Source organism: Theropithecus gelada, chromosome 16 (genome assembly GCF_003255815.1).
Source record: "Theropithecus gelada isolate Dixy chromosome 16, Tgel_1.0, whole genome shotgun sequence".
Lineage (NCBI taxonomy): Eukaryota > Metazoa > Chordata > Mammalia > Primates > Cercopithecidae > Theropithecus > Theropithecus gelada.
In genome coordinates this window covers 10,971,040-10,993,061 of record NC_037684.1, presented here as the reverse complement: position 1 = coordinate 10,993,061, position 22,022 = coordinate 10,971,040, and the positions used below count along the sequence as shown (strand labels likewise).

General features: G+C 42.2%; 1 protein-coding gene across 1 annotated transcript in view; it reads left to right on the top strand.

The window, feature by feature from the left end:
- The window catches only part of AATF (apoptosis antagonizing transcription factor), a 112,049-nt gene that overhangs the window by 86,376 nt on the left and 3,651 nt on the right, over window positions 1-22,022 (top strand). The window contains exon 11 of the mRNA XM_025361764.1: window positions 583-654. Coding sequence (XP_025217549.1) covers window positions 583-654 — 72 coding nt within the window. The remainder of the gene's footprint in view (window positions 1-582; window positions 655-22,022) is intronic.

The window sequence follows — 22,022 nt, the reverse complement described above, 5'->3', positions numbered from 1 at the left end:
TGCCTTTTTTTTTTTTTTTTTTTTTTCTTGAGACAGAGTCTTGCTCTGTCGCCCAGGCTGGGGTGCAGTGGCCGGATCTCAGCTCACTGCAAGCTCCGCCTCCTGGGTTTAGACCATTCTCCTGCCTCAGCCTCCCGAGTAGCTGGGACTACAGGCGCCCGCCACCTTGCCCGGCTAGTTTTTTGTATTTTTTAGTAGAGACGGGGTTTCACCGTGTTAGCCAGGATAGTCTCGATCTCCTGACCTCGTGATCCGCCTGTCTCGGCCTCCCAATGTGCTGGGATTACAGGCTTGAGCCACTGCGCCCGGCCTACTGTGCCATTTTATATAAGGAACTTGAGCATCCGTGGATTTTTTTTATCCATGAGGAGCCCTAGAACCATTCCCCCACAGATCCCATAGGATGACTGTAGTTGGTCATCCCAGCTACAGTGGTAAGGGCCTATGAATTTTTCCCTATCCCACTTTGTAGCCAGATGTTCCAGTGATCGGTTCTGGAGTTTGTTAACTCACGGAATGTGTTTCCTCTCCTAGGTTAATAGTTACTAATGTTGCTGCCTGTTTGCTTCCTGCTTTATTTAGGTTTCATGTCCTTAGCAAGCTACTGAGTTTCATGGCACCTATTGACCATACTACAATGAATGATGACGCCAGGTGAGTAATAGATTAATTATGTGTCTCAAATGGCTTCATGACAGCCTGATATTGACTTGCTCTACAGCCTTCGCCCTCTCCATTTCTTCTTATCAGTTAACCATTTGTCATTGGCATCATAGTAGGGGTCACATCTCTTCACCCTCATAATTACTATAAAACCAAACCAAAATCTTGCATAAATATCAGTGCTGCCTTTGGTGGTTCGTTTGGTTTTCCTGTTTTGTTGTGAGCTTTAGCCCAGCTCCCTGGGACATCTGAGCTCTCTAGGACAGGGCAGGCGGCCCATGTTCTTGCCGTTTGTACTTGGGGCTGTTGTGCATATGCTTTCCTTTTGAAAGTGGCTCTAGTGAGTGCTCTGGAGATGTGCATATGTTGTATTTGTTGGGGATTGTGAGTGTGTTTACAAAAGATATGTATGCTTATTTTATAAAGCTGAAATGAGAGAAATACAGAAAAAAAGGTATGCTTATGATATAGCTATTCAGAGATAACCTTTTTAAAATAACAGTTTCTTCTGTATCTATTAATCGGCATTCTATAATGAAGAGCTTCCTCTTCTCCCTCATTTATTTACCATTTATTTATTCATTTATATCAATATGGACTCATGTTTTCAATGAGTTATATTTATTTTGATGTTAAAATTGTCCCAGATAGTGGAAGTGCCTTCAAACTGGCTTGTGTCCTTCAAAGTTGTCTTCAGTCATTCTTTGAGTACTTCCTTACTTTCTGGCACAATAAGATATTTAATGCTCATCTTAGACTTTCCATCTTCCAGCCCTGAAATCAGTCTTTCTTGAAGGAGCCCTGGTTCTTTTTAGTGGATTGTGGTATTTAGAAACCAGTATCTAGGTACTAGGGGTGCTTCTTGTTAGTGAGTGTTGCTATTTCTAGGCCTGTCAGGAGAGAGAGAAGTGTACGTGTATATACTCGCACATACACAGAAGACAGCCACTTTTAACATCCCACAGTATTTCACTTCAGCTTTTGTAAGTTCCCTTTCAGTATGTTCCTGTTTTTCTTTTTTATAGTACTGAAATTATATTCAGGAAATATTTTATATACTGAGAGCATTTTCATGTCATTAAAATAATTAAATTTTTTAAATGACCAAATAATATTGTTATAATATTTATTTAGCCATTCACTACTTGTTGGACATTTAAATGGCTTTTAATTGTCTTTGTTGTAAATAATGCATAAGAGGCATTTTTTAACATATTTACCAAGTGAAATTATTGGTCATAATATAGGCACAGGTAGTTTTTGCCAGTTTTATCCCTCAAACTACATATAACCTTTTTATTTGAGAGTATTTTGTTACCAAATGCCATCAGATTTTCCACCCCTTGTCTGGAAAGTATGAGATCTGCAAATTTTGACAAACACTATTACTAGTTTTTATTTGGTTTATTCAGCATTTTGAGCACAAAACAGCCTGTGGATAGTTCTGAGTACGTTTATATCTGGCTTTGTGACCCCATCTGCTGTCCTGTACTTTGCAAGTGAATGTCTAGATATGGCCATGGTTTTTTGTTCATTTCTGGATCCAGCCTGTTTAAAAATTTCAGAGTAAAATGAGTGCATCTTAGATTCCCTGTCAGGATGCCATGAAAAAATTACATCAAGAAGAAAGCAGAACTAGATTTTGAAAATTAAACCAAATCCTTTAAGGTTACATTATTATCCCAGGCATAAAATGAAACCTGATTTAGATATTAGTGGCATCTTTTGATCATAGTACTATAAAATCATTCAGAAATCAACTTTATCCCATTCTTAGTTGGAATTTTACTTGAATCCCTTGAGGGGTACTTAGCTTTTCCAGAATCTTACCAATATTAACTCCTAATTTTTGAAGGTCTACTATTTGCTAGACATAAAAATTATTTGAAAATGACTCTATGAGAATTAATTTGGGTATGGTCTATAAAAAATATAAAACCTGACTACAGAGGCATAAGGAAATGGAAGTTCATCTTTCTGACAGGTTAATTCTAGGGGTGGTAGGCAATTGTTGACCATGGCTTTTGCTTCTCAGTGGTGTTAGGACCAACATCTCTTGGTCTTTCCCCTGTGGTCGCAAGATGGCTATTGCAACTTACGCCATCAAACATGCATTCAAGGCAGGAGGAAGAGGAAAGAGCTGTGCCAGCCATACCTGTTTGTTTTTAATCAGAAAAGTAAAAGCTTCCCCAGAATTCCCTTCAGCAAACTTTTTGTATTTCATTGGCCAGAACTGTGTTACGTTGCCACTCCAGGTAGAGCAGGCAAGGGAGAAGGGGTTAGGAATGTGTTTGCTGGGTGACAGTCCTTGTGACATTTATAAGGAAAAAGGGCTATCCCTTGTGGACTGATTTCTAATTACCAGCATTGTTCTCCTGCTGGTTTAGCTACTTAAGGAATGTAATAATATTCTTGTAGCTGGAGGACTGAACATTTATTTTTACCAAAGTGCACACCATTCTCATTGTGTTTCCTAAGGATAGGGAGATGTGTCCATATCAACTGCTTGTGCTTTATAGTTTGAATAGGCTAGATTAACTATGGGTACAGTAAACAGGCACTAACTCTGTCTCCTGGTATCAGAATTTTTAGGGCCAGTAGTTATTGTTAACTTTTAAGTAAGAAGGAAGCAGTAATAGCTTATCCTCCTTTGTTTTTCTTTAGTGGAAAAACAAAAGTGGAAGTAATCTAGTACCATTCTATTCTGTGTCCCATTTGTACACCACAAATAGGAAAATTTCATAATTGTTAGAATATCAGTATCACTGCATGCTACTTTTCCTCAAGTAAATAGTTTTGCTTTTCCTAAGTGATACATATGTCACTCTTGGTGTGCTGGGGGCATAGAGAATTTTTTTAAATGATTTTAAGGTAGTGAAGGACTTTATAAGCATGACTACAGGGCCAGAAGCTATAAGGTAAAGTATTAATAGACCTGATTACATAAAAGTCACATTGAAAAATACATCAAAAACAAAGTTAATAGGTAAATGATGAACTTGAACAAAAAAATTCCAGCGGATGACATATTTTTCTACTACGTAAAGAGTTTTTACAAATCTCTAAGAATATCCCAGTAACAATAATGGACACAGCATGTCAACAAGCAGACTTAAAAATCAAAACAGAAAAATTTCAAGGGCCAAAAACCATAAGCACTTTCAACCTAATCAAAGAAGTGCAAATTATTATAATGAGATTTCTTTTTATTATTTTATTTGAGACAGAGTTTAGCTGTGTCACCCAGGCTGGAGTGCCATGGCACTATTTGGGCTCACTGCAACCTCCGCCTCCTGGGTTCAAGTGATTCTCCTGCCTCAGCCTCCCAAGTAGCTGGACTACAGGCGTGTGCCACCATGCATACCCCCCTCCTTTTTGTTGTCCTTATTCAGTTAGAAAATATTAAAAGGATTAGTAATACCCATCGTTGATGGTGGAAGGAAAAACGCACTTTTGCATACTGTTGTTGGAAATGTAATTGGCAAAATCTTTTGGGAGGACTATTTGACATTGTGTTTCCAACTTTTTTTTTTTTTTTTTTTGAGATGGAGTCTTGCTCTGTTGCCCAGGCAAGAGTGCAGTGGTGCAATCTCAGCTCACTGCAGTCTCCGCCTCCTGGGTTCAGCAATTCTCTTGCCTCAGCCTCCCATTGGTCAGGCTGGTCTCTAACTCCTGACCTCAGGTGATTTACCTGCCTCAGCCTCCCAAAGTGCTGGGATTACTGGCGTGAGCTGCCATGCCCAGCCCTGTTTCTGATTTTTGAATGTTTCTGTTAACACAGAAAAATCTACTTGTAGGAGATAGCCATTAATAGTTGCCAAATACATTTGTGTCAAGGATCTTTATTGCAGTATTGTTTGTAGAAAAATAAAAAATCCAAATGACCCAAACTAGATAATCACAGTAAAATAATTCAATGAATTTATTACTTTTTTTTTTCTTAATAGAGACAGGGTCTCACTGTATTTTCCTGGGCAGGAATGCAGTGGTGCAATCATAGCTCCCTGCAATCTCCAGTTCCTGGGCTCAAGGGATCCTCCCACCTCAGCCTCTTGAGTAGCTGTGACTAACAGGTGCACACCACCACACTCCACTAATTTTAATTGTGGTAAAATACATGAAACAAAATACTCTGCCCTTTTGATTTATTGTTCCCAGGGGCACCTGCACTTGTGGTTCTTAGCTTACCCGCATCTGGAAGTAGAAGCCCTCTTGTTTTCCTTAGTTGCTCATTGGTTCCAGTTCATCCTTCCACATGTGCCTAAATTGGATTAATCCTCAGTGGTTTTGGTGGGGGTGGTGTGTCCAGTTGCATATCCTTGAATTCCCCCCATATCCCTTTTCCAGTTTGAACTCAGTAAATTTGCCCTTGGTTGACTTACATTGAAACTGGAACGTAGCTCATTAAGGGAGAGAGAGAGATCTTTAACACAGGATATTATCCTATTGGTGTATCCTGGGGGAGAAAGAAATGTTACCTTTGAAAGGATAGTGGCATCTTCATTTTGTTCTCCTGTTGTGTGGTCTGAGTAGTGTTACCTATTTAGTTAATTTCTGCTGATACAAATTCTTTTCTCACGCTAGGAATTTTTCTCTTCAAGCGCTCTATTTTTTTTATTTTTTTATTTTTTTATTTTTTTAACTTTTAAAATGTAAAGTAGCCAAGTTGTGTCCCTGTGTTACCAAATTTCCCTTTGGGGCATTTCCTTCTAGGTAGATGCTGGATATTGATTTAATGCCTTTGGATCTCCTTTGTTGGTGGAAATCTCATGCAATCCCTGATAGTTTCTATGTGCTGGTCTAGTAGATCTTTACTCTTCTCCATTATGAGGTTTACAGGTGGTTTGTATTGCATGCCTGATGAGCATTCCCAATATTGAGAGAAAACAAAATAAAGCCAAATTTGTCCGTGTATTATGTGTTTGCCTGCAAGGGAGGTGGTTACATGAGCTTAAAAATGATCCCTGGCTTTGCTAAACCCCTGATGCTCTTGACACAGGGCAGCTTAGCTCCCAGGACAGCGTCATCTTTTTTTTTTTTTTGAGACAGAGTCTCGCTCTCTCACCCAGACAGTGGCATAATCTCGGCTCACTGCAGCCTCCACCTCCCGGGTTCAAGTGATTCTCCTGCCTCAGCCTCCCGAGTAGCTGGGACTCCCAAGTAGACGCGCCACCACGCCTGGCTAATTTTTATATTTTTAGTAGAGATGGGGTTTCACCATGTTGGCTAGGATGGTCTGGATCTCTTGACCTCGTGATCCACCTGCCTTGGCCTCCCAAAGTCCTGGGATTACAGGCGTGAGCCACCACACCTGGCCGATAGCGTCATCTTTAAGAGGCAAAGGATCGCCTTTTTCTGTAGAGCCAGAGCTATTGGTGGCCTAAGGAGAAGAAAAGGCTTGACATCTCATTGGTAGAGAATCCTCTCAGCATATCATCACCAGCAAAAGCAGGTCAGTACTTAACTTGCATGATTTGCAGGGCTGTTGTTTACTTCTCTACTGAAGTTATTCTAAGCTCATCAAGGACCTTTTAGAAACAGTGCTTACATTGAGTAATGTGGAATCCCACCCACCCCATGCCATTAGACCAGAGGGAGAATGATGTGACCATGAAACATGCTATATGCACATATCAAAATATCACCTGCACACCATAAATATGTACACATATTATCTATCAATACAGAGAAAGAAAAGCCAGTGTTGGATACTGATATGGTTACTGATATGGTTTGGATTGGCGTCCCTGCCAAATCTCATGTTGAAATGTCATCACCAGTGTTGGAGGTGGGGCCTGGTGGGAGGTGACTGGATCATGGGGGTGGATTTCTCATCAGTGTTTTAGCACCATTCCCCTGGTGCTGTTCTTATAACAGTGAGTTCTTGAGAGATCTGGTGGTTTAGCGGTGTGTGGCTTCTCCCCTGTCCCGACTCTCTGGCTCCCGCTCTGGCCATGTGAGGCGTCTGCTCCCCCTTCGCCTTCTGCCGTGATTGTAAGCTTCCAGAGGCCTCATCAGAAGCTTCCAGAGGCCTCATCAGAAGCTGGACAGATGCCTGGTGCCATGCTTCTTGTACAACCTGCACAACTGTGAGCCAATTAAACCTCCTGTCTTAATAAATTACCCAGCCTCAAGTATTTCTTTACTGCACCGCAAGAATGGCCTAATACACATGCATTCCAAAAATGAAAATAAAATAAATGCAGATGATCTGTCACTATAGTTCTAACAAAGTGAAGAATTTGGGGTTATGGAAATAAGCATCTGCTTTTTGCCTGTGTTTCTGACAGACCCTCTGAGGCAGACTAAGTTAATTGTCATTTGTTGTGTGGATGTAAGTCAGTAAAATGCTAGTGTGACAAGAGAAACAAATACTGACTGAGACCCCTGAGACAGGAAGAGATGTGTTCCTCGGAGCTGGCCACTGACTCAGATTTGGGAAGGGGCATCCATGTGAACCTGCTCTGTTGGCATGGGTTTTGGCTGTCAGGATGGAAAGGGTCTGGTGACGGCAGTCAGCTTGATGCATGCCAAAGAAAATAGGTGTTTGCCTTGCATTAAATTCTGCTTCAAGGAGAGGTTATTAGATAGATTTAACTCTGGTACTGTTCAAAGTGTAGGTATTGAATTTTTCTAAGTAGATTCCCCCCCTTATTCCAAAAATGGTAGCAAGATTAACATTTTGTAGGTACTCCATTCCTTTGCACATAACTTAAAGAAATTCTCAATATGTACAGCAAGGGTTTCAATTTTAGCTCCCTATTCTGTCCCCCAAAATAAAAAACCACCTTTCCCACTCCTTTTATGAAGCTGTTGGCATTAAAAAAGAGCAAGGAGAGGATCCTTTAATGATAAGTACTGAGCACCAAATACATTATTGTTTTACATCTGGAGTTTTAGAAAAGAAATGTACAAATGTAATCCAGCCTTGTAAAGTGCTTTGTCAACATCACTGCCACGTTGTTCTCGAGATGCCTTGGTCTAATAGGATTTGTACAGGCAATTTATCTTCGGCTTGCCATTTTTATGTATGGGTCTGCACCCTAAATATGGGCATACTCTACCACTCTACTGATGATATTCTTTTCCCCCATTTGGTAACCCAGAGGTTAGTTAAACCATTTCTTGCTCCCCGCTACCTGTATTTAATAGGAATAGGCACCGAATCATGGTGAGATATTCTGGTATAGCTTGCTCAGCATTTGAGAACACATCAGTTAATGACCCCTGAAATACCCTCCATAGAGCATTTTCTGTTGGTTAAAAACTTGCAAGCAAGAATGGTTAAAGTACAGATGTTTTCTCTGAGGCTTCTTATCTCCTAAAAAGACACAGGTTATTCTGACAGGTGAGACAAGCCCGGGGAAATATGCAACATTGATCTAATCAGCAGGAACAAGAGCAACATTTTAACTGGGGCTGCCTTTTACCAGCGTCATTAAAGCCTCCCATTACTCTTTTATTAGAGGTTCCCTCTCTTCCTTATCAGATTACAGAATGAACATAACTCATGGCAGTGATTGGATCTCTTGTTAAAGAGGATTACAGCTTTGCATTAACTCGGATTGACACAGTTTATAATTCGCTTGTTGATTCTCAGGCGGGCAGCACCACACGTTAGACCCCCCAAGCAGTGCTGAGGGGAAAGGACCCCCATATATCATCATTAAAGATGGCGTTCAGCACAGAGATAGGGGCACAGGGCCTTCTTCCTCCGGTGATGTCAGAAAGGACAAAGGAAACACTCTCAAGTTCAAACTGAAGGCTTGGGCCAGAGTTTTAAAAGTGAGTTGGAAAAAAAACACTGCTGTTGTTTCTTCGATTTTTCCTGATTTGCTACTATTCAGTCTCTTATTCTAGAGAATTTGCATTGTCAAAGTGAAGCCTTGGCTCCAAGCAGGAGGTAGAGTGATAAAAGCACATCTTCTAGAAAGAGATTTGTAGATGCTGAAAAGATAAATCCTTCCTCAAAATGGGCCTTTTTGACTATAGTTCTCATTTCTGCACCTATAGTCTCATCGCTTCTTCAAAGGATTGTAAATCCTCTTTTTTCCCCAAAGGGATATTTCACATTCTTTAAAGTGTGTGTAAATGTTTCTCTTAAGGACTTGTTTTTAAATTTTTATTATTATTGGCCTTCTAAATATATTGCAATATCTTACAGATATTGTATTAATCACAACTAAGTAACTTGCAAGTTACTTGCAAGTGGGTAAGCAATAGTGAAGTTTTTCACCTTAGTTTAGTTAGTCATAACCGTGTTATTAATGTTTCCCACAGTGATCACTGAGCCAGCAGTCGATTGCTAAGATACCATGTCTGTTTCTAAGTGCAGTTGTACTTCGCTCTGATTTATCCACTGTAAGTCTGTCCCCTGTGTCTGATGGGCAATGAAATAACAGAGAATAATCATATCATATTTCACTTACTGAGAGTTTACTATATGCCATTGCACCAAGCCCTTCACATACATTTTCATTTGTTCTTTATAAAAAAAAAAAGAAGTGATTGATGTTATCTACATTTTATAAGAATACTAAGGCATAGAACAATTAAGTAACTTGCCCAAGTTGAGCAGCAAGTAAGTAGTGGAACAGGTATGTGCATCTAAGAGTGTGGTCCCCAACCCCCACTGCTATTGCCAAGAAATTAACAAGCTTTTAGAAATATGTGAGAATAATGTGCCAAAGGGAAGCCCCCCACCCCCACCCCTAGCCGCTCTTTCAAAAACTTCTTTGGGGGGAAAATCTTATCATTAAAATGCTTTCCCCCCCCTTTCTTTTATAGGAGAGATACTTTCTATATAGGAAGGTTTTGCCTGTCAGTCATTCATATGTTAGTGTGAATCACTGGATTCCCAAACCTGGTTTTATGTTATCTCATTCTAGTTACAAAGACCTTAGACCTCATAATTAGCTTTGAATCCTGATCCATTATATTTAGTCAGTTTATGCTTATAATTCTGTTCTGTGCCACAGTCAGGCACCTGTCACTTACTTTTCATAGAGACAGTATCTTTTTCCCATATAATAAAAATAGCGCATGCTTATGGAAGACAATTTGAAAAATATAGAAAGGACAAAGAAAAATGTGTCATTCTGCTATTGAGGGTAGAACATTATTAATTCTTTCATATGTTTTCTTATAGAATTTTTTGTGTATATATTTTATGCAGATATATACATATGTTTTTGAATCTTTTTTCAGATTAACTTATAAGCATTTTAATGCCTTAAGTATTTTTAAAAGCATTTTAATAACCTTATAATCTGTTATGGAATATTTATTATTGTTAGACATTTAGGTTGTTTGTAGTTGCCTTTCTTTTCGAGTAGTGCTGCACTGAACATATATATACAGAAATCTATGTTCTAGGATTTCTAGGATTTCTGGGTCAAATATCTCAACTTGCTAATGACTCTTGATGAGTGTTAAGTTTTACTAAGTTACATGACTCCTTTCTTTCCAGCTGAGGCTTATGTCATTTTATCTTTGCTAAGAGGAAGAACTATCTTTTTTCTTTTTTCTTTTTGTTTTTTTGAGACGGAGTCTCGCCCGGTCGCCCAGGCTGAAGTGCAGTGGTGTAATCTCGGCTCACTGCAACCTCCACCTCCTGGGTTCAAGTGATGCTCCTGCCTCAGCCTCCCAAGTAGATGGGACTACAGGCATGTGCTATTACACCCGGCTAATTTTGTATTTTTAGTACAGACGGGGTTTTGCCATGTTGGCCAGGCTGGTCTCGAACAGCTGACCTCAGGTGATCTGCCCACCTCGGCCTCCCAGAGTGCTGGGATTACAGGCATGAGCCACCACACCCAGCTGGGAGAGCTATCTTTTAAAAAATATTTTCTGTTTAGATATAAAAGTTACTTACTGTTTTTAAGTTCATAACAAATGACATCTTATTGAGGACGTATAATGTGGTAGGCAGTGGGCTATAATCTAATGTTTATTTTCTCATTTAATAGTAAATTTGAAGAGTATTAATCATTTATTTATATCATTTGTTCTGTTTTTATCCTTTGCCCATTTTCTTTTTGAGGTTTGACTTTTCTTTATGAATTTTCTTCCTGTATGAATTCTCTATATTATGGCTATATTTATGGTTGTATAAAATTACCTGGACTTTGTAGATTTTTCACATTTTGCTTACTTGTCAATATTAATGATTTTTATTGGTCACATAGAAGTTTTACTTTTTAACCTAACTAAATATATAAGAACCTTTTTGTGGGGGGTGTTTTTCATTGTTTTATGATTAGGCAATCTCTCCTGTATCCCAGAGCAATTATTCACCTAAATTTTTTTTAATTTCATCTGGTTTTTTTTTTAATCTACTTGGAACATTTCTTTAATATATTGTTCAATGATCTTCACTTTTTGTTTCTACTGCCTCTTTTTTTGAGTCCAGGTTTGTTTTTTTTTTAAACAAAAGACAAGCTTTTACTCTGTTGCCCAGGCTGGAGTGCAATAGCACAATTATAACCCACTGCAGCCTCGAACTCCTGCACTCCAGTGATTCTCCTGCTGCAGCCTCCCAAGTAGCTGGGGCTACAGGCACACACTACCATACCCAGCCTTTTTTTTTCCCTGTAGAGACGGGGTCTTGCTATGTTGCCCCAGCTGGTCTTGAACTCCTGGATTCAACAAGTCCTCCCACCTTGGTCTCCCAAAGTGCTAGGATTACAGACATGAGCCATCACACCTGGCCTTTTATTTATTTTTTTATTTTATTTTATTTTTTGAGATGGAGTTTCGCTCTGTCGCCCAGGCTGGGGTGCAGTGGCGCAATCTCAGCTCACTGCAAGTTCCGCCTCCTGGGTTCATGCCATTCTCCTGCCTCATCCTCCCAAGTAGCTGGGACTACAGGCACCCGCCACCACACCCAGCTAATTTTTTGTATTTTTAGTAGACAGGGTTTCACTGTGTTAGCCAGGATGGTCTGGATCTCCTGACCTCGTGATCTGCCCACCTCGGCCTCCCAAAGTGCTGGGATTACAGGCGTAAGTAAGCCACCGCACCCGGCCAATTTTTTTTGATTTTTTTAATTCCCACATAGACTATTACACTAACAGCCTATTAACCAATAGTCTCTATTCTCATCAGTTCTCTGTTTCATTGCCAGATTCACCTTCCTCAAATATCACTTAGAGCATGTTACTCTTTGCCTCTAGAATAAAACCCATACTCTCAAGCCTGCCAGTTAAGGCCATTGATGACTTGTTGCCTTGCTACCTTTCTCTCCCTGTCGCCTATTTCACCCCGTGTGCTGTCCAGAGCAGACACCTGCAGTCCCTGGGACACACTCCCTGTTCCGCATGTCTGTTCATTCTACTCACAGCCTGCAGCATCTCCCATCCCCGTCTCACTGTTGTTTCCTGTTGAAATATTCAGTCATGAGGTCACCAGCCTTTCTAGGGAGACTTTAGATTCTCCATCCCCACCGAGCGGGTGGCTTTTTCTTCTTTGAACCCATTCTGTTCCTCCCTAACAGTTATACTGTTAACGGTATAACAGTTCACAGACGCACTTATTGGGGGTTTTCTTCTTGCTAAGAATGTTAACTTAAAAGTCAAAGAAGTATGCCTATGTTTACTGTAATCTTGTATTTGGTATTATCAAGATACATATATTTGGAATAATTTAATTTCAATTGTAGCTGCCTTATATAGCATTTTGTAGCATTTTAGTATTTGCAAAACACTTCATTTAAGGTTTTTTTCCAGTTATTGTTGGCCTTCTCTGAGCTCGGCAACTGACTTAATATTCCTGAGCACCTTATGGCCTCGCTTATATGCAGTGCCACCCTGGGAAGCCTTCTTTATGGGCCATGGTTTCTTTCTTTTACATAGTGAAAATAGGCCTCTTGTTCACTGGATTCTTGAGAATAAAATGTTCTTTTTAATTTTTTAATTTCTGAGAAGGACTATTGTAAATGTAACCCCTACCAGATAATTATTTAAATAAACAAAATTTGTGTTTTCACATCTGTGTATTATGCCACTGTCCCTCAGCACGCAATATAGACATATCCATTTCTGTGCAAACCCCCAAAAAAGATGGGTAGAGGCTTCCTGTCTGAGATGCTTTTAAAAGCCTCCAGCTTATATGTTTGTTTACAGTTTGCTGTTTACAAGATTATTTTTGCAACTTTCCTATCAGATGAAGATGAGTTTCTTGCCTCTTTTGTTGAAATATCTCCAGATCATCTCACTTCTTTCATATACTTTTCTTGGCCGGGCGCGGTGGCTCACGCCTGTAATCCCAGCACTTCGGGAGGCTGAGGCGGGTGGATCACGAGGTTAGGGGATCAAGACCATCCTGGCTAACACGGTGAAATCCCATCTCTACTAAAAATACAAAAAATTAGCCGGGTGTGGTGGCGGGCGCCTGTAGTCCCAGCTACTCGGGAGGCTGAGGCAGCAGAATGGCGTGAACCCGGGGGAAAACAGAAGCAAAATATACTTTCCTCTGCTTCCATGTCACTTTGTATAGATTTGTATTGTATATAGCATCTACCACCAGGTTGCTTCCTAATTATTCATAGGTTAGGTCTCCATGCTAAAACACTGCACTGCTTGAGGGCCAGCTCCTTATTTTGTTCTTAGCTCATGGCCATGTTGGAAAAGACCCAGAGTAAAAGGTTCTGCTCTGGGACTTATGATTCTCAACCCTTTGCCTAGAGGGTTTTTGAGGTCATTTTTACTTAGATTGAACCTTGGAAAAAGCTCTCTCAAGAACACTCTTACATTTCCATCACTTCTGAGAGTGTAGACCCTAAACTTTATATATACTGTAGGTTTTCTCCTGCTATATACTATATACTATAGGTTTTCTGTGCTATTTAAACCAGATTTGGTTCTGATGGCCTTCCTATAAATTATTACAGGCCGAGTGTCACCTGTCAGAAATTCTTGGGTCCAGAGGAATTTCATATTTCAGATTTTCTTGGATTTGGAAATATTTGTATTATCCCCGTTCAGCATGCCTAATCTGAAAATCTGAAATCTGAAGTGTTCCAATGAGCATTTTCTTACAGCATAATTGGTGTCGGTGCTCAAAAAGGTTTAGATTTTGGAGCATTTCAGATTTCAGATACTTGGATTAGGGATACTCTCACCATGCAGTTACTGTGGAGCATGAAGAACACCAGCAGGACTCTGCAGTGATTTATAGCTTTAGGTCAGTTTTCTGGACTCTGCTTTCAGTATTTTTCTTTAAGAAGAAAACAGTTCTGGAATGGATTCTGTAAGTGCATTAACAAAGCATAAAGGCCTAGCTGCTTTGTTATTTTTAGTGTTTGTATTAAGTGTCAAGCTAAGAAGGGATATTTAGGTTGAGGACCTTGCCTCGTTAGACTTGGAGTTCAAGTTGCTGGCAGCACGTGGTCATGGGACGCTCTCACCAGCCACCCTCCGAAGGGAGGTCTTGAATGAGCCATAACCACACCCTATGCTTTACCACCGTCTCTCTGGGGAGCACAACACTTTATAAACATTAATTCTTTGACCCCCTGGGCACCTCCACTTACAAGGTAAATAAGACTGAAGGCCTTTCTTCCACAATATAGATGAGGAAACATCAGCCCAGATAGGGAAATGACTTGATGAGAGACAGGCGAGCAGGTGTGGGCCCCAAGGTGTTTGGAGTCTCAGTGGCTGACCTGCAGCAGCGCTGGTGGCTGCCAACACCCAGGAGACACAGTCCTGTTCCGTTCCCCTTTCTGCTTCTCAGAGGGTAGTGGGGGTTGGGCCTTTTGTCTCTTGTATGGAATGTGAAATGCTGCAAAGACGAGCAATTGTTCTTCAATGCTTTGTGCTCGCCTATAAGAAAGAAGAAATCAATACACATTTTCTCATACACACACTTGGCAGCACTCTGCCTCCTCTTCCACAGCTCGGTCCTACAGGGGGAAGCACAACTATGCAGCCAGACAGACTCTTCAGCGTCCAGGGGAAGAAATGCAAACTGCTCACTTTGCACTTAGCAGTCAGGGTTTTTAGAGCCAATCGTATAACTGACTGAGGTAGTCAAACTGCTGACTTCAGGGACTAGCTGGTGAAACTGGAGTGAGAGAGATGCCCTGTTGCAGACCCCCTGTTGCAGGCCTGCTCGGTGCTGCTGGGGAAAGCTCACCTGGCAGGTGTCTAGGACAGATGTTCCTTTTGCTGAATTTCTGATTTTCAGAGGCAGGGAGAAAGTTCTTTGAAGGATACTATGAGAAACCAAAAAATATGGACAGATTGAGAGCAGGCTTTTTTTTTTTTTTTTTTAATCAATTAATAGGCGTAGAGTCCAAACAAGAGCCCCATCTCAGACTGGATTTTATTTTTTCATCAGAATATGTGGTATTGATAATCTGTAATTTTGTCTTACAGCTCACTGCCATTAAACAGTTGTGTGGGATGTGAATAAAAAAGAATTTACTACCATTAGTAGGAGAAACGGTAGCTTGGGCGTCAGAAGAGCCTTGCAAGGCAGGAGATGAGTTCAGGGGGAGGGTGGGGGAGCGGGGGCTTGGGCTGTGGGGTCCTTCGCGAGGAGGAGACCGTTAGACCATTAGAGAGTGTGTGGGATCACCAGGGGTGGGTGTCAAGAGAAGAGAGGAAGCTGAGAGCAGAACCTGGGAGAAGGCAGGCGGAGGACAGCCAGGAGAACACATGCTCCTCGAACACTGTCAGGGACACTTCTGGGCAGGGCGGCTGGCCAGCAGCTGGAAGGGCTTGCTCCCGAGGCCCCAGCGGTTCCTCTGTGTCCCCTGACTCGCATCGCAGAGCTGGCACCTTGCGTTTGCTCACTCAGTAGTTGCTTCTTGGGCATTTTGATTGGTACCGGATTTCTAAGCAAAAGAAATCCTCCAACTTATTACCAGTAGTAATAGCAGAGTGCCGTTGCCGAAACTCTGTGGGTTGACATTGAATACCCTCACTAATTCCTGCGTGTTGAAGTTAAGCTAGAGCTGAGCGATGCATTCTGTGCTCCCCCAACACGTGCGCGCGCGCACACACACACACACACACACACACACACACACACACACACACCCTGGGTTGTTGGGCAGCATCCTGATATGGATACAAATGTAACTGGAATGTCAGTCTCACCTTCTGTGCGGTTGGGGGAAGTGATTCACGTCTAAGCAGTGAAGCATCCCCTGGCTTTTAACAGGAGCTGTTAGAGGGGCTGCTGTTTGAACAAGGAGCTTCATCTTCCTGAAGCCAGCAGTCACAAAACCGTAAACACAACACCGGCCAACTCTATTGCAGGGACCGTGGTGGCTTGACGTTAATATTAAACATCTCCAGCAAGGCAGAGAGCTCTGCTGCAGCCCAGGTCCGGAATAAAAATAAATAAAAATAAAGAGAAACCCTGCTAAAAAAAGCAGTGTGATGATTTGTCGTCTTTCCTTTGTGAGGCCATTTGTCTTCTCTCACATCAAATCTGTTATAAAACAGTCAAACTGTGAAAGTGGAAATCATCCCGGGAATATGGAATATTAATGCGCGGAAGGAGCGGCGCCCCTTTTGTCTGAAGAGTGGCTCCTCCTCCACCCCCCCCCTTTTTTGGCAAGTCCACTAAGGTAAATTATTTTTCTTTAAAATAATGTGGAAGATTTGAAGCTAGTAGTAGGGATGGTGGAAGTTTCAGGTGTTTTTCTTCCTTTGTTACAAAGTGCAGGGGATTTGTAACTGGCTTGAGTAAGAAGGAGGCACAAGTGAGAAGAAAACCTGTCCACATGCAGTCCCCTTCTCGCCCCCATCCCTCTCCCCTCTCCTCCCTGTTCCCCAGCCTCTCAGTTCCTTTGTTTGGGGCCTGAACCTGCTTCTTGGGACATTTATAAATCTTGAGTCTGTCTGATCTTTAGGGGACAGGCCAGAGGCCACGTGTCACCATATGTAATTTAGAGCTGTAGGGCTAAAAGCTTTTGCAGAGGTTTGAAGGACCTAGTTCTGACCTGACCAAAAGAACGAATTGAAACAGACCTTCTAGAGTCTCCTTCAAGCACTGGGGAGGACGGTGATGAGAGCAGACACACCGCGTAATTTATGGGCTCCCCTGATTATGGTGGCTGGGTCCACTTAGAAATGAGTCATGTACTGCCACCTTGTGGCAGATTTGGGTGGCTGCGATTTTGTTGTTTTGGAAACTTGCGAAGAGTTCAGCTAGTGTCGGATTGGACGTGATTTGCCTTGTATCTAGATTTAGGTAATTAGTGATAGATAAGGGGTGTCTCTGAGTCATTCTTATTTTGCTAAGTTGATCCTGTTAAGAAATAAGTCTTAGCTGAAAGAAGGCTGCTTTCTTTCCCCTTTACCTCTTTTCTTTGCTTTGTGGTTTTTTTAGGGGATTTTTGTTGTTCAGTTTTGGTTTGCTTTTTGGAATGGAATTATGATGAGATTTCAGGAGAGAAGCCTGTGATCCTCTGGTTGTTGGGGGGTGTTAAGAGGAGAGTCAGGGAGGGTAAGTACCGACTTTTTGGCTGTATTCAGAAATCCTGTTTTCTACTATAGTGATTTTTGTGTCATTCTGACTAAATACTAACTCCTTATAAGCACTATGTCTTTTTACTTGGATTACTTTCCCAGCAATCCAGCCTTCTTGGGGAGCTAAGTTTTTGTTTTGTTTTGTTTGAGATAGAGTCTCACTCTTTCGCCCAGGCTGGAGTACAATGGCATAATCTTGGCTCACTGCAACCTCTGCCTCCCAGGTTCAAGTGATTCTCCTGCCTCAGCCTCCCAGGTACCTGGGATTACAGGCATGCACCACCACACCTGGCTATTTTTTGTATTTTTAGTAGAGATGAGGTTTCTCCATGTTGGCCATGCTGGTCTCGAACCCCTGACCTCAGGGGTCTGCCTGCCTTGGTCTCCCAAAATGCTGGGATTACAGGTATGAGCCACTACGCCCAGCCTTGAGGAGCTAAGTTCTAACGCATGTCGCCTGTGTCTGAGCCCATTCCCATGACGTACACAGGGCTGCCCCTACCACACAGCCCCAAAAAGCACAGGGCAATTGCCTGCCATTCGGATCAATATGTTTCTCCTTTTAGGTCATAGAGACACTTCTTAAATATCTTTCTCTCACTTGTAGAGTCACTGATACAGAGTAGGGTGGATTTGGGTCGGGGAAAGCAAAGGAATGATGAAAGGAGGGTACCATTTTGTCCCTAGTGTTGGTTGGGAGCAACTGTAATGCATGCACACAGGCCCTCAGCATGTTGCTCTGACTCATTCCGTTTCTCATGATCATAGATGACGATGCCATTTATGCAATAGGGACTTTGCTTAGTGCTGTAAAAGCAGTATGTTTAAGGAAGATACTGTCACCACATTACTGATGAGGAAGCTAAGATTCAGGGGGGCCAAGTAATTTACCTAATGTCCTAGACCCAGTAAGGACCTGAGCCAGAGTCAGTACCAGCTCTGACAGTACCTTCCAGCCCCTCTGCACTTGTGATGCTATGCTCTATGCCATATAAAAGCATTCGCCTTGTTCTATTTAACTATTCAAGATTTCTATTAAGCTGGCTTCTCTAAGTATATAAGAAAAGAAAGCTGCTGTCCTCTGGTCTGTAGACATTTTTAAGAGGAAAATGGAGGAGTGAGTAGCCTTTGCCCTTTGGCCTACTTCGGTTTCTGGCAATCAGAATGGAGGCACATGTTTTGTTGGAGAAGGTTCCCTTTGTTTGGTGCCATTAGCACGTGCCAAGTGATAATCGGCAAGACATCTTTTTCCGCAGACGTTTGGGAAGCCCTGGGCATACCAGTAGATAGAACGAAGAGAGTGTAGGCCTTGGAAAGACAGAGAAGTATGTGTTCAGAGTGCAGGAGAGACGGAGTCCTGCTCCACCTGCTTTGGGCTCATGAGGGCTGCAGGTTCCGAGGATCTTGCTTTTGGAGCTTTGGCAAACGGAGGGCTCATAGGAGTGCAGTCAGGATGGCAAGCAGACTTGGTCACAGGAGGAATGGAGGGAACTGAGGCCACTGAACCTGGAAAAGAACAGATTTAGTTAGAGGAAGACATCAAATAGTTGAAGTGCTGCCACAGGGAATAGTAGTCAGCCTTACTTCTCTCCTGGCTTTAGAGGGACAAGAGCCCATGACTGTGAGTCCCAGAATGACAGAATTGGGTTCAGCAGGAGGAAGAATGTTTGTGTGTCTCCCCAGATGGAGTGATTTGTCTGAGACACACTCACCTACCCGATCTAGCTTCCGCTGTGCCTTTCATGTCTTTGTAAACCTCCACAAAATCTAACAAAGTTCAAATAAGCATTCAAATATTTTTAATTAATTGATTATACCTTCAGTATGTTAGGTTTTGAGGCCAGGAATCATGTACATCTAGTACACATGTTTAGGCTCCCACCACACTAAGCAAATTGTTTTCAAACAAAAACATGAAAAAAGGCAGCATCAATACATCACCAGTAATTTTAAAAGCACACACCTGTCATCGGCGACCGCGCTGGTCAGTGCAGAGCAGGCGTGCATGTGAATCTCTGTGCCGACTGACCGTATCTGGGCGGACTCTACTTGTAGGGTTTCAAATCGGATCCAGACCCTGCTAGCTGTGAGCGCTGCTGTGATTGGAACCCTTTGTCCAACTTGCTTGTCGTGTGCTTTCTTCTTTTCCCTTGATTCTGCAATGTATGTATGGGGTTGAGTTAAGGCAGAAGCAAATGCTCTAGCACTTTTGTGTGCAGGGTGGGAGAGGTAGAGGATTAGAAAGGAAGGGCCGCGACATTCTGGGATGTGTCTTATATATTTAGGGAGACCTCCCACCCCTAAGAAGCAACAAATGAACAATTTTTAATTAGTCAAAGGCAAATTTTGTGTATCATTTTATGTATTTATTTTTAATAGAGACAGGGTCTCACTGTGTTGCTCAGGCTGGTCTCAAACTCCTGGGCTCAAGCGATCTTCCCACCTCAGCCTCCCAAAGTGCTGGGATTACATGAGCCACCGTACCTGGCCTATGAGTCACTTTTAATCTGGAAAGCAGCAATATTGTCTCCGCCAGCTCCTTTGGAAGACTGGCATGTAATACTTTCTCGGAGACCATGATGCGCTTTGGGCTGCACAGGCTTTTTCAGGGAGCAGTGGAATGGCTGTGTTCTCTCCGCTGTCCACCTGTCTTTGGCCACAAGAGTGGGCAGGTACAGCTCAGGGTTGTCTTGGAGGCCTGGGGGTTCCAGGGCCAGTGTAGGAGGAGTGGGATTTTCGGTAGAGTGGATGGTACAGTTCCTTCAGAATCCCCAGTGCTGCAAGCTACTGACCTAGCAAATTGAAAGCCCCACACAGATCATTTGCAGGTTTAATATGCTCCTTTGTACTGTTTGCCCAAATGACATCGTGAAAGACAGTGATCTGTGTTGTGGTGGGGTGAGTGCACATGTGGAACTGAAGGGAACGTATTTGGATCCACACATCCGGCAAGGGGCTGCATTCTCGTACACATACACCCCCATTTCACTTAGAGCTTTTAAAATCTTACCTGCCACTCAAGTAATTGCAGTTCACAGCTAGCTACAATGTGCATACTTTAAGTCTCTTCAGAAGAATCACCTAATAAGCCGGATCCTAAGACACACACACACACACACACACACGCACACGCACATTCTGTCTTTATGGAAAATGGCTGCTAATCCATGATCATTTTTTTTCTAGAAACAGGTTTTATGATAATATAGTAAAAATATTAAATTAGAAAATGCCTCACTAAGGGTTATAAAACCTTACTACACTAGAGATAGGTAATTATCCCCTCTACAGCCTAAATGACAGTTTAAAAGAAATAAAAATGTTAGTGCTCATTACTTGCTTTTGTAGGTTGCAGTAAAGGGTAAGTTAAATTTTAATTCAAGGAAGAGCCCCTGCTATCGACCTTCTACCTCGGGTCCAAGTCCGGTTAATTACTCCATAGGCCGCTCCCCTGCGTGATACCAGCATGAGCACGTTGTCTACAGTGGGCACTCCCACTGACCGTGAGTGCGTGTATGCTCGGGTGGGGGGACTACACATCAGTGATTCGCATCTTGATTCTTAATGCGATGGGCAGCAGGAATTATGTATTAAAAAAAAAAAGTTCATTATGGATAGCCTTAAGGGGACCTCAGGTGTGAAACTATACACTTACCCTGGAGAATCCAGTGGAACAAGGTTAACCTGGAGGATGGATAGTTTAGCTTCTCCGCGTGGCTGAATCCCAGTTAGGAAGATGCAGCCGGGGGGAGATGTTCATGCAGTACAAGGCGGTCTGGCCCCTCGGTCCCATAGCTCCTTTTTGTGGCCTTGTCTTTACTTGCAGTTTTTCCTGGGATGGGGTAAGGACTACGGACGTGTTTTGTTTCTTTTCAGATGTCTTTGCCTCTCCCTGAGCACCTAGACACCCGCCTAGGTTTGAGGGAAGAAGAGCTCTGTGCACCCTGTGGCTCAGTCTTCACACTGGGGTATGCAGAGACTTTCCAAGGGGAAGGTAGACACAGATAGTCAAGGGGTCAGTCTCCAGACGTACGTTCTTTCCTAAAGCTGTCTGCCCCAGAGCAGACCTGTGCTGGAGGACCAGGTTCTCCTTTTACCCTCGTCCTCCTCTGGCCTTGAAAAGCCTCCCTCGAGCCCATCCTTAAAGTAACGTGGACCTCGGGCTGCCACGGGAAAACCTCCAGGGCCCCAAACACAAGGACAGCTGGAAATATGGGTATAGAAATTGAAAAAGGAAACGCTTAAGGACTAGATGACAAGCCCTGTGCAGGCCGGGTGGTTTCCAGGTCTTCACTTCCAGCAGAATCACAGGAGAACACGAGTTGAATTGAGTTGTCAGTTGGTTGATCGTTAGGACTAATGTTCGGTGACGAGTCACTGTGCGATTTTTTGTGTGTGCCATATAATTCGCAAAGAGCGAAAAGAATCGAGTGGCATTGCTATGCCAGAACTCTGTCATTCCTGTCTGCTTGTTTATATGACAACGTTTTTCAGCGCTTGTGTCTACAAAAAAAAAAATAGGAGTAGAATTGATGCTGAACCCTCCTTCATTCTGGCAATAAATAATATTCCTCCATGGATCCATGAACAAATGGAGGGAAAAGCCTCATCCATATCATTAAGGGATGCATTTCCAATAACCTTTTACACGTGTATGAATGCTAAATTTTCACTAAAATTAGAATATATTGTATCATGTTATTATATACTGATTGTATCCTAATAATCCAGAGGAACATTTTTTAACTACTTAGAGCCTTATAATGTCAAACAAAATATTTTCATTTCAATTTTTTGCATTTTAAAAATTTCAGAAGTGTTTTTATTTACAGACTAATGTGGCCAAGAAGTGTAAGGGTGATTGATAAAAGACAT